General features: G+C 41.1%; 1 protein-coding gene across 1 annotated transcript in view; it reads right to left on the reverse strand.

The window, feature by feature from the left end:
* The window catches only part of dcps (decapping enzyme, scavenger), a 106,610-nt gene that overhangs the window by 26,659 nt on the left and 66,655 nt on the right, over positions 1-13,296 (reverse strand). Inside the window, exons 3-4 of the mRNA XM_063038246.1 lie at positions 8,934-9,079; positions 2,288-2,401 (exon numbers count right to left, since the gene is read on the reverse strand). Of these exons, the coding sequence (XP_062894316.1) occupies positions 2,288-2,401; positions 8,934-9,079 (260 nt within the window). The remainder of the gene's footprint in view (positions 1-2,287; positions 2,402-8,933; positions 9,080-13,296) is intronic.

Here is a 13,296-nt window from a genome sequence, read left to right on the forward strand (position 1 = left end):
ATTGGAAAAGCCTAAAAGAGCTCGTAAGGGTGTTACATTTAGCGTAAAACTAGACATAATTAAGCGTTTCGATCGTGGTGAACGAAGTAAGGACTAAGTGAGTTTGGCTTGTGTGGAAGCTGACGAACATGATGTTGAAGAGGTTTTGGCCTCCCATGACCAAGAACTGATAGATGAAGAGCTGATGCAATTGGAAGAGGAAAGGATAACAATTGAAACTGAATACAGTAGCGAATAGACCGAAAGTGAAGTCGTCCAGGAACTGAACGTGAAGCAACTGCGTGAGATTTTCGCTGCAATGATAAAGTACGACTTTAATTTTGAAAGGGTACGTCGGTTTAGGGGATATTTGCAGGATGGTTTGAGTGCTTACAAAGAACTGTGTGATAGAAAAATACACGAGGCTCAGCAGTCAAGCAAGCCTTCCGCATAAACCACAGCAGACAACGAACCTCGACCTTCGACAGCGAGGCAGGCAGTCATAGGAGAAGATGAGCTGCCTGCTCTAATCGAAACAGATGACGAGATGACACCCCAGTGTCCCACAACCCGCGATTCGTGGAGAATGCAGCGGTAGCTGGGAGGCACAGAGCACATCTTTAAGAAAAAAGCCGAAATAAACATGCTAATTAATTAGGTGCCACCTGACACGTAATTAATTAGCATGTTTATTTTGGCTTTTTCTTTAAAGGTGTGCTGGATGCCTCACGGTTACCGCTGTATCCCTGCATGCTTCGCGGTTCGGTATCTGTCGGCGGCCTGGAGGGTGGGGGCCACTGCACCATCCAACTTGCAACGACTCAGTCTAACACACCATCATCAGTGTGCTCGGCGCTGAACCAATTCCGGTAAGTGATACTACACTGTACATATATTATTTCTACTTTATATAGGCTGTGTATTTTTACGTGTTATTTGGTATGATTTGGCAGCTTCATAGCATGAAGGTTACTGGAGAGCGCTTGCGCCGTGTTTTTGCCAACAGTGCTTGCGTGAGATTTTCTGCCAACGGCACGTGGGCGAGATTTTCGCTACGGAGAACAGTGCAGTAATGATTGTGGAAAAGTATTTCTACTTTATATAGGCTGTGTATTTATCATATCATTCCTGCTTTAACTATATGGTACTGTTATTTTAGGTTTTATGTGTTATTTGGCATGATTTGGTAGGTTATTTTTGGGTCTCCAAACGCTCACAAATTTTTCCCATATAAATAAATGGTAATTGCTTCTTTGCTTTACAACATTTCGGCTTACGAACCATTTCATAGGAACGCTCTACCTTCAGATGGCGGGGGAAACCTGTACTACTGTAGTGTGATTGGCAAATGATTATCCAAATAAGGAATCTGAACATATACAAGGTTTCTATTTGGTCAATATCTGGATTTAACTATTTAATTTCTAGATTTCCTACTTGGTTCTGCAAAGAACCTTAAGAAATGTTACTCTTCAAGTCTAGTACAAATAATTTGGTTCATTTTCTACAACTTGGTCTCAATGCCTCTGGAGATCAGTTCCAACAAAAAGCTATTAAGCCAAAATGTTGTTTTTCTCTCCACATATTCTCAGTATTAACTGTGTTTCATTTCTATTTAAACAAATGAGATTTTATTATGGTCAAACTATTATTTTTGGAATGTAACATCACTGAAAGACTCAATCATTTTCGAAACCAGTTCAGAGTCAACTGATGGGTGGAGGGTAGCACATAATCTAGACTGCCTAAAGATGACAAACATTTATTCATGAATGAACCAGATGGGTTTTTACAGTAGATCAGTGCTTGGACAGTCATAACAGACAGTATTATTGTATTCCAGATACCACACTAAATTAAGAAATCATGAGCCCAGAGAAAATACTACCTTCCCTCCAAGTCCTTCTCCTGCCAGTTACCTTCATTAGTGGCCTTTCCCCAAGTTCAAATAGTTGTTCTATGGTCTCAGGATCTATTTGGTCCATCTTGGTCCCAGACAGAACATTTTCCACTGGGGAACATGGTAACACCTAAAATAAATGTTAGCTCCACATTGCAACCAATTTACTGCGTTCATTTGCATGCAGTAAAATATCTAGGCCTTTATGTTTCATAAGCTGCCATACCCTTAACACCTATAAAACAAAGGCTCTGCTACCAGATTATAATGTTAGAACACAGAAGCCTTCAAACCTGTGGTTTGTCTGTCCCACTTGCTCATGATTAGTCCAGGATGGAGAATAAATGTGACTTTGTAGATCACTGACATCCCAAAACTAAACAAATAGCATCCCATTCATAATCCTACCTGCTTCTGATTCCACTTGAAGTCTGGAATAAGAATGAAACCATTTTTTGGATCTGGATGTTCATGAATTATTCGCTCCACTTCTGCCTTCTTTTCCAGAATGTTGTACACCCACTGAAATAAAATACAGAAATTAGTTTAGGAGAGCTGACCAGAAGATTTAAAGAAGTCATTCTATATCTGTATATTTTCATGCACACAAAATGCTAAATTATCTGAGACAGCTTGATGCTACCAATTGGTAGGCGTGAGGAATTGAGAGGACTTCTAAATTGTGGAAGTTAATAAGCCTTCATTACCCTCAAGTGGTTTCTGCATTCTGGCAACAAATGGAAGACTATTTATGAAGGAGGTGGAATCATTAACCTGCCATAAATGGAAGAAAAAAAATGCTCAGCTTTTATTTTACCTAACAAAAGATAGTGTAGAAACATAGAAACATAGAAAATAGGTGCAGGAGTAGGCCATTCGGCCCTTCGAGCCTGCACCGCCATTTATTATGATCATGGCTGATCATCCAACTCAGAACCCTGCGCCAGCCTTCCCTCCATACCCCCTGATCCCCGTAGCCACAAGGGCCATATCTAACTCCCTCTTAAACATAGCCAATGAACTAGCCTCAACTGTTTCCTGTGGCAGAGAATTCCACAGATTCACCACTCTCTGTGTGAAGAAGTTTTTCCTAATCTCGGTCCTAAAAGGCTTCCCCTTTATCCTCAAACTGTGACCCCTCGTTCTGGACTTCCCCAACATCGGGAACAATCTTCCTGCATCTAGCCTGTCCAATCCCTTTAGGATTTTATACGTTTCAATCAGATCCCCCCTCAATCTTCTAAATTCCAACGAGTACAAGCCCAGTTCATCCAGTCTTTCTTCATATGAAAGTCCTGCCATCCCAGGAATCAATCGGGTGAACCTTCTTTGTACTCCCTCTATGGCAAGGATGTCTTTCCTCAGATTAGGGGACCAAAACTGCACACAATACTCCAGGTGTGGTCTCACCAAGGCTTTGTACAACTGCAGTAGTACCTCCCTGCTCCTGTACTCGAATCCTCTCGCTATAATTGCCAGCATACCATTCGCCTTTTTCACCGCCTGCTGTACCTGCATGCCCACTTTCAATGACTGGTGTATAATGACACCCAGGTCTCGTTGCACCTCCCTTTTTCCTAATCGGCCACCATTCAGATAATAATCTGTTTTCCTATTTTTGCCACCAAAGTGGATAACTTCACATTTATCCACATTAAATTGCATCTGCCATGAATTTGCCCACTCACCTAACCTATCCAAGTCACCCTGCATCCTCTTAGCATCCTCCTCACAGTTAACACTGCCACCCAGCTTCCTGTCATCTGCAAACTTGGAGATGCTGCATTTAATTCCCTCATCCAAGTCATTAATATATATGAACTTACTTCTCTCAGTCTTTTAAAAATAGACACTTAAACAATAAAGTACATAATTTTATTTCACATTTCTATGTCTTATGATCTATAAGTAGGCCTACTGCCAAAACCAGAAAAGTCTAAGGGGCAGATTTTCTTGTGGCTGCACTAGGAACTCTTGGATTGCTAGAATACAAACTTCTTATAGTTTCTTGGGAACAAAGCTAGAAGGAAGATAAAGGGGAACCTGTTAGAGCCATAATGTCATTTAGCACTACAGTACAGAATCGGCCCTTTGGCCCCATCCAATCTGTGCTGACCTGTTTTTTGGCCTATTCCCATCTACCCATACCCATAGCCCTCCATACCTTTCTCATCAATGTTCCTATCCAAACTACACTGTTGCAATTGAACCCATACACATCACTTCTGCTGGCAGCTCGTTCCACACTCGCACCACCAGAGATCCCCCTCAGGTTCCCCTTAAGTATTTCACCTTTCACCCATAACCTATGATCTCTAGTTCAGGCAACACACATCAAAGTTGCTGGTGAACACAGCAGGCCAGGCAGCATCTCTAGGAAGAGGTACAGTCGACGTTTCAGGCTGAGAGAAGGGTCTCGGCCTGAAACGTCGACTGTACCTCTTCCTAGAGATGCTGCCTGGCCTGCTGCATTCACCAGCAACTTTGAAGTGTGTTGCTTGAATTTCCAGCATCTGCAGAATTCCTGTTGTTTGCATCTCTAGTTCAGGTTTCACTCAACCTTACACAGCACGTATTTACTGTATCTATACACCTCATAATTTTGTATTCCTATCAAATCTCCCCTCATTCTCTTGCACACCAAGGAATAAAATCCTAACCTATTCAGCCTTTCTCTAACTCAGGTCCTCAAGTCCCAACAATATCTTTGTAAATTTTCTCCACGAACCCCTTGCTTAATGATATTGGTTCCTAGCATAAAATGGTTGGGACCCTTGCTCTACACTCTTTCCAGCTTATTGATATCTGACCTGTAGATAGGTGACCAGATCTGCACACAATACTCCAAATTCAGCTTCACCAATGTTTTGTACAACTTCATCATTACATCCCAACACCTGTACTCAATGCCCTGATTTATGAAGGCCAATGTGTCAAAAGCTCTTTTCTGACCCTATCTACCTGCAAGACCACTTTCAAGGAATTATGGATCTGTTTTTCCCAGATCTCTTTATTCTACCACCCTCCTCAGTGCCCTATCATTCACAGTGTAAGCCTTACCTTGGTTTGTCCTGCCAAAGTGCAACACCTCATCACACATCTGCATTAAATTCTATCTGCCAACTTTCAGCTCATTTTCGCAACTGGTGCAGATAATTTGGCAAGCTTTAATAGGCTTCCTCAATGTCCATGATGTCCCCACAGTCTTGGTGTCAACCATAAATTTGCTGATCCAGTTTACCACTTCATTCTGAATGCACGCGACTTAACCTTCTGGACCAGCCTCCTTTGTGGGACATTGTCAAAGGCCTTGCTAAAGTCAATGAAGATAATGTCCATTACCTTCCCATCCTCAACCAGTCAGTATACTCTCCACTATCAAAGTTTTAGATGTCATGCCGAACCTACGCAAACCACTAAGGAAGTCTTTTGTGCTGTCGTGCTTTTGTTTCAATTGCACTTATGCGCCAGGCCCAGACAGTTCCTCCAAAATAATAACACTGAGGAATTTAAAGTTGCTGACCCTCTCCACCTCTGATCCTCTGATGAGGACTGGCTCATGGACCTCTGGATTCCTCCTCCGAAGTTGATAATCAGCTCCTTGGTCTTGCTGACATTGAGTTTGTTGTTACGGCACTACTCAGCCAGATTTTCTACCTGACATACAATACTCCTTGCCCTGAAGTAGATGCAACTCAGAACATTTGTCCTACCGTGCTCAACCTTTAGGTATCCATCTTTGCTTGTAGTCTTAAAATCTACTTTCCCCACAGCCACTCCACTTACATCCTGCCACTCTGGTTCTCACCTCCTCTGGAACAGCACTAATAAACCTTCCTGCAAGGATATTAGCCCGACTCAAGTTTAGGTGCAAATCATCCTGCTTGTACAGATCCCACCTGCCCTGGAAGAAAGCCCAATGATCTAAAAATCTGAAGCATTCCCTACTACACCGCCTGCTTAGCCGTATGTTAAACTACACTGACTTCATATTTCTTACCTCACTAGCATGTGGCATGAGTAGCAATCCTGAGATCACCAGCCTAGAGGTCCTGTCTTTAAACTTAGCATCCTGAATTCACTTTGCAGCATCCCATCACTTTTCCTGTCTATGTCATTGGTATTGATGTATACTACGAACTCTGGCTGCTCACCTTCTCCTTTAAGAATGCTATGGACTCAGTCCGAGATGACCCTGACCTTGACCCTGGCACCTGGGAGGCAGCATATCTTGTGGGAATTTTGTTCTCATTTGCAGAACCTCCTGTCCGTTCTAACTAATGAATCCACTGACCACTGTGGCTTTTCCCTGGTAGGTCACCCTAACACTATCTAAAACTATATATATTGACCAGTGGAGGACCCTCTCAATGGTCACTCAGTTGCCACCTGCAACTTAGGTGTGACAGCTTTCTTGTAACTCCTATCTATCGTCCCCTGAATGATCTGAAGGTCCAATTCCCTAACACTGTCTATAAGGGGCAGTTCTTGCAGGTGTAGTCATCAGGTACATTGGAGTTCTCCCTGACTTCCCACATCATGCAAGAGGAGCGCATCACTGCCCTGGGTTCCATTCCCACTGCTCTACCTGTGCAATAATAAAGGAAAAAATGAGACCTTAATAGAACCTCACCTTAGCATCCCCCACTTCTTGCCGAACTCTCTTGAGCCAAAGCCTCAGCTCTAACACTGACCTTGTCCAACAATGGCCACCATGTTTGACCCTAACTTTTTTTTAATTGGTTATCACCAATTAGCTAATTAGCCAATCAATTATCACCTAACAGGATAATAATTGTCTAGCAGGGTGACAAATATTCCAGATATGGGAAGAATAAAAATAGGATTAATATAAATGGATCCTCAATAGTTGGTATTTACTTGATGGACCAAAAGGTCTATGACTATAATTAAACCCAGCATTAGTGTTCTTGAGGATCACTAGTGACCTGAAGCTTACCATGTTCGTGCTTCTGATTATAAAGGTAAGGCACACCAGAAGTCTCCCTCTGCATCCTGTAAAAATATTTTGGCATGGCGGAAAGTCTACACTGATGTACTTTCTATAAGATGCTTAGGAACTTCAAGAATATCCAGAAAGCAGTCTTTGCTTGAACACTGTCCTTGTTATGAGACTCTACAGCTACTCTTTCCTATCCAGGATCATTGCAGCAACCAAACAAGCTCCCTTAACAGAATTCACCAATATCACGGACCTCTGTCACCAAGATGGCTCGGCTTCAATGTCCCATCAGTCCCACCTTAGAGAGATTTTCCCAATTTAGACATAACATCACTGTTCCTGCATCGTAATCATGTGAAAAACCTGTATTCTTTGCCTATATCAATTACTGCTCCACAATAAATATTTATTTAAAGATTGAACGTCCTGCCAATAGTCACTTGTTCGGTTCACACATAAAGAATGTTTGCCTCTGAAAGATCCCGAAGAACTGCTATTGCTTTTGGTACTGCATTCCAATATTAAATTTAAAAAATTCAGAATAAAAGAGAAGCAAATATGATCAGAGGAAGGAAAATGTGAATTAATATCTTGTGAAGAACACACTAAATATATTTTAATGTGTAATGGACAATGCCTGTAATCAAGCAAAATAAACATTCCTGAAAAGATTCTATTTCAGTCTGGGACTTTTGCCCAATTAAACTACTCTGTAGCTTGGCTCGTAGTCTTTATTATATCTGCTGCAACACAGCTTCATTAAAAGTAATTTCAATAAATAAATGTAGCCTATGTACAGATTTCAACCTGGTAAAACTTGGATGCAACACAGAAAGATACTAGAAAACTGCTGCGGAACAAAACAGTATGAGAATTGAGATTTTGGTGAAGAGAGACCAGGGCCTGGGAAACAATGAATAAGACTTTCCCTAAAAATCAATTTGAAATATAGGATGAATGTGAAAGCATGGATCAGATACTTTTCACTTTGTCGTGTTTGTTAACAGAGAGCAAGGACTGAGGATATCGCCAATCACACTCACCCATTACTTTGTCAGCCATTTTTTTTTAAATGGGTTCTTTTGAGTTTCTTGTTTTGTGGCTGCCTGTAAGGAGGTGAATCTCAAGGTTGTATGATGTATACATATTTTGATAATAAATGTACTTTGAACTAAATCCTACTGGTGGAAAAAACACAGTAAGCATAGCCATTAGTGCAACGCTATTACATCACCAGCGACCCGGGCTCAATTCCCGCCACTGTCTGGAAGCAGTTTGCACGTTCTCCCTGTGACTGCATGGGTTTTTCCAGGGTGCTCCAGATTCCTCCCACATTCCACAGACACATGGGTTAGTAGGTTAATTGGGTGGCGCAGGTGATACTGTGCTGCACCTCTAAATAAAAAATAAACAATCAAGAGGAACTTGGAGACGGCAAAATGAACCATTTCCTATGTTAATTAACTGGATAGGCATGTTTCCAAAACTCTGATTATTAGATAATAGTTAGCTTAAGGAATTTTGGTTTCATGCTCCATTCATCTTTAACATTCGCCAAGCCATATTAAGCGAAGTGGGTAACTCACATCAATCACATCCGAATCTTCCTCGTTCCTTTAGACTTTTTAAACAGGAGTTATAGGACAGAAGAGTTTCGCTGGGATGTTGTTTGGATTAGAGAGTATCAGTTATATGGAGAAGACATAAACTTGGATTGTTTTCTCTGGAGCATTACAGGCTGATATAAGTATGTAAAATTATGAAGGACATGGATAGGATAGACAGTCAGAATCTTATCTCCCCAGGGTGAAAATGTCAAATACCAAAGACTAGTAAATTTCTACAGGTGTACCATGGAGAGCATTCTGACTGGTTGTATCACCGTCCAGTATGGAGGCACCAATGCACAGGATTGTAAGAGGCTTCATAGGGTTGCAGATTCAGTCACTCCATCACAAGCACAATACTCCTAACCAGTGAGGACATCTTCAAAATGTGCCTCAATGACAGTATCTGTATACCCCTTCCCAGGTCAGGTATAGAGCTTTGAGAAAGGAGAAAGCAGAATTTATTTATTGAAATTCAGAATACCTGAACACTGAAGGTTTGGGATTGAAGGTAAGGAGCAGTAATGGTTCTGTAGTCATCTGCTGTTTCATTGACGAGGTGCATCTGCTGCTGCAAATATTTCTTGATATGCTTTTCTGTAGCTGGATATATAACTGTGGTCTTTATTTCTGCCAAGAAATACAGATTTTGTCTTAGAATTGTTAAAAAAAAAGTAACAGAAAGCTAGGTTTTTTTTTCACATCCAAGCCTTTGTTATTGCCCTCTATTTCCTTGTAATCCGTCTGAACAAGTGGCCTGCTTCTTAGCCTCCAATAATTCTATTCTATAATTAATGAGTAAAGACTTATAGAAAGTAAACACACAGCTAACAGATCAGATCAAAGCTCTTTAATCCTGCCATAACCACTCATGTTAAGCCTTCAGGAATGTATCTGGCTTCTATTCATTGGTTGGCTGTTACATAAAGACTGTAATAGAACAGCAACTGTTCCTGCACCAAAACAGACCATTTGGCCTATAAGGTGTTTGTACCTAAGGGAGCCAGCTGTTCTAATCCCACCATTGTACATGTTCCCCAAAACATTCAATATCAAATGCAGACTAATCTCATTCTTCTGAGGTTTCCTATCAATAAATTCCCTTTCAGAAAAATAGCTGGGTTCAATAGTTTATGGCAGAGATTTTCATGTTAAAGTTATTCCACATGTTAAGGAAGGTCATCTCACTCTATATTTAAATTTGCCACAGAGGAACAATAGACTACTTGCGATTCCCCACAATGTAAATGGTGAAGTAAGATTTCAGCACTCTTCTATTTCCCCATCGCTCCAGGCACCACTCCCAAAATAGCTGAGTGACTTTTTGGTAGAGTTAATTTAACTATTCATTCCTAAACTATCTCCATGCCAACCGTTTTTTTGCTGATCTACACTTATCCTATTTGACAACATTAGGACTGCATCCTTCTACTTAAATGTCTGTCTAAATGCCTCTTAAATGTGCACAACACTTCAAGCAACTAGAAGTACCAATATTTTCAAGCCAAAGAATCAATCCTTATTCAATAAATTCTGGACAAGCCAAACCAGCGCCAAATGCATTATACCGTAAATGCTGATCTTTTGAAGATTCAGCCCAGGGACTGTTGTTGATTCATATGGCAGGTGTTTTTCCTCTTCACAGTTTTAATTGTTTTTTGTCAAGCCACTCCTCCAGCTTGTGGCCGCATCAGTGGACAGCGGAAAAGCCGACTCAGATCTTGGCGAGAGGGCGTGTTTGGACCAGGTGGAGGACGTCCTGGGTTGGGGCATCACAGGGGCAAGCTTGGGTTTGTCAGACACCCCATTAGTATAGTGTTTGCACCGTTTTAGCACGTCGACTTCTGAGTCTATCTGCAGCTGTCCAGTTTTTTCTGGTAGCTGTAGTAAAGCCCAGAACACGCGAGGTGGGGTCATCGATCAGATCTCTCCCGGGGGGCATGTTACTGGCACCATTCAGTGGGTTTGTCATAGGAGTCGAGGTTTTTCAAGTTGTAGAAAGGTTTTCAGGATTTGAGTCAGGAAGCTGGAGGAGTATTTTCAATGAGTTAACGAACTGGAAAGTTAGGCATATTTTGGATATACTTGTAGAATTTTGCTGAAACTGATCTCCTATGAATCTTCGGGGACACTCTTCTGCTCATTGTTGGGAGCCATTGGACAGAAGTGGATTTTAGGACTCCTGAAATTATTCTCATAGTAGTATGGAGCTGTGTATTCACGATGTTTCTGTCAGCACTTTTTTCCCAGGTGGGTATGCAATATTCGGTGACTGAGAAACCTAGCGCTAGGCTAGATGCTCATAGGACTGACTGGTTAGCACTCTATTTGATTCCTGCTATCTTTCTGATCATGGCCATTCTGGATTTTAGTTTCTTTGCAACATTTTGAAGGTGGATCTTATATGAGAGAGTTCGATCTACTGTGACTCCTAAGTACTTTGGGTGTGGATCGTTGGGTAGCTGTTTGTCATTTAGTTTGATATTAAGTTTGGTTAGTCAGTTGTACAGATGCAATATGTAAGTTATTGTTTTGTTGATATTCATATTTAGATGCCACTTTGAGAAGAAGTTGAATAAGGAGTTGATATCTTGGGTAAGGATTTTTTCAATGGATTTGACATTGTTTGATTGGAAGGCTATGGCCCAGTCATTAGTGTATCCAAATTTAGCAGATTTGGTTTCAGGGAGGTCACTGAGGCACAGACTGAACAGGTTTGGAGCCAGAGCTGACCCTTAGGGGACACTATTGCAGAATTTCATAATGCAAATAGTGTCACTTCCTAGACACTAAAGAAAGAACGGGTGCCAGTCATTCTGTGGAGGAGACGTAGGATCGTATTAAATGGGATGAGTCGGGCTAGTTTTAACATTATGCCTGAGTTCCAAAGGTGTCGTATGCAGTGGATAAATTGATAAAAACTACAGGTGGCCCCCATTTTTCGAACGTTCGCTTTACGACACCTCACTGTTACAAAAGACCTACATTAGTTACCTGTTTTCGCAGCAGAAGGTGTTTTCACTGTTACGAGAAAAAGCAGCGTGCGCCCGAACAGCCAAGCTCCTCCCCCGAAACTGCATTCTAGCCGCCATTGCTTAAACTCGTGCTTTATCTCAATTTATTTTGTGCATCCGTTAGCAAGATGAGTTCTAAGGTATCGGAAAAGCCTAAAAGAGCTCGTAAGGGTGTTACGCTTAGCATAAAACTAGACATAATTAAGCGTTTCAATCGTAGTGAACGAAGTAAGGACGTTGTCCACGCATTGAACTTGCCTGCATCCACCATTCGCACTATGCATACACAGACAGAAAGAATCTTGAAAGCTGCCGATGTTACTGTTGGTTCTGCTCGTAGCAAACTGGTCTCTCTTAGTTGGCATCCAATAATGGATAAAATGGAAAGTCTATTGCTTGAGTGGATTGATGGGTGTACAAAGCATGGTGTTCCGTTAAGTTTTCTTATACTTAAGGAGAAATCAGTCAGTCTTTTTAATAAGCTGAAACAGAAAGTACTGGACGATGGTGATGAAAGTGTTGCGAAAGTGGAATTTAAAGGTAGTCATGGGTGGTTTGATCGGTTTCTGAGGTGAGGGCAGCTTTATAGTTTAAGCAATGGTCCCCAACCTCTGGGTCGCGGACCGATACATTGCGGCGAAGAATGCAGTGGTGCAGCGGTAGCCGGGACGCACCCAGCACATCTTTAAGAAAAAAGCCGAAATAAACAAGCTAATTAATTAGGTGCCACCGGGCACGTAAATCTCAGCCCAGATCAGAGGCGATTGCTGATTGTGTCAGGTGGTTATTTGTATAAGCAAGTGTTTAACTGTGACAAAACTGTAATTTATTGGAGTCTTTCCGATTCCGTAAGTTTCACTGTACATACATTATTTCTACTTTATATAGGCTGTGTATTTTTATGTGTTATTTGGTATGACTTGGCATCTTCATAGCTTAAAGGTTACTAGAGAGAGTGTTTCTGCCAAGAGTGCTTCCGCAAGATTTTCGCTGCGCTAGACAGTGCTGCAGAAAAGTATTTCTACTTTATATAGGCTGTGTATTTATCATACCATTCCTGCTTTTATTATATGTTACTGTTATTTTAGGTTTTGTGTGTTATTTGGCATAATTTAGTAGGTTATTTTCTGGGTCTGGGAACGCTCAAAAATTTTCCCCATATTAATAAATGGTAATTGCTTCTTCACTTTACGATATTCCGGCTTACGAACCATTTCATAGGAACGCTCTACCTTCGGACAGCGGGGGAAACCTGTACTCCGTCACTAGCCAGGACATGCCCTCCCCTTATTACTACTATTATGGAGGAGTTATTGGAGCCTGAAGACCCACACTGAACACTTTAGGAACAGCTTCTTCCCTCCGCCATCAGATTTTTGAATCATTCATGAACCCATGTGCACTACCTTACTATTCCTCTTTTGCACTATTTTTGCCTCTCAAAATCTGCAAAACACAAGTCAAACAACTACAACTCATCAAGAAACACAATTCCTACTATCTTGTTAAAATCTGTTTTGAAAAGATCACAAATGTTAAATATGACATAACTATTGTTTGTGTTACTTTTCCTTTTGCCAACATTATTTCTTAATAAATTACTTTACAACTGAAGTTTTTTGTTTAAATATGTTTGCCTTTAGTCAGAAATCAAGAAAATTCAGTATTGATCCTTTATTCATTTCATTAAGTAACAGTGAAAAAATCAATGGATTGTTCTACCTGGAACATTTCATGCAAAAGATTTAGGTCATGATAACTAAGGTTCAGCTGCCAGAGTGAATTGCTTGGACACAATAAAGAAAGCATCGTGAACAGGCTGGAATTATAGCA

Source organism: Mobula hypostoma, chromosome X2 (genome assembly GCF_963921235.1).
Source record: "Mobula hypostoma chromosome X2, sMobHyp1.1, whole genome shotgun sequence".
In the NCBI taxonomy this organism is placed as follows: domain Eukaryota; kingdom Metazoa; phylum Chordata; class Chondrichthyes; order Myliobatiformes; family Myliobatidae; genus Mobula; species Mobula hypostoma.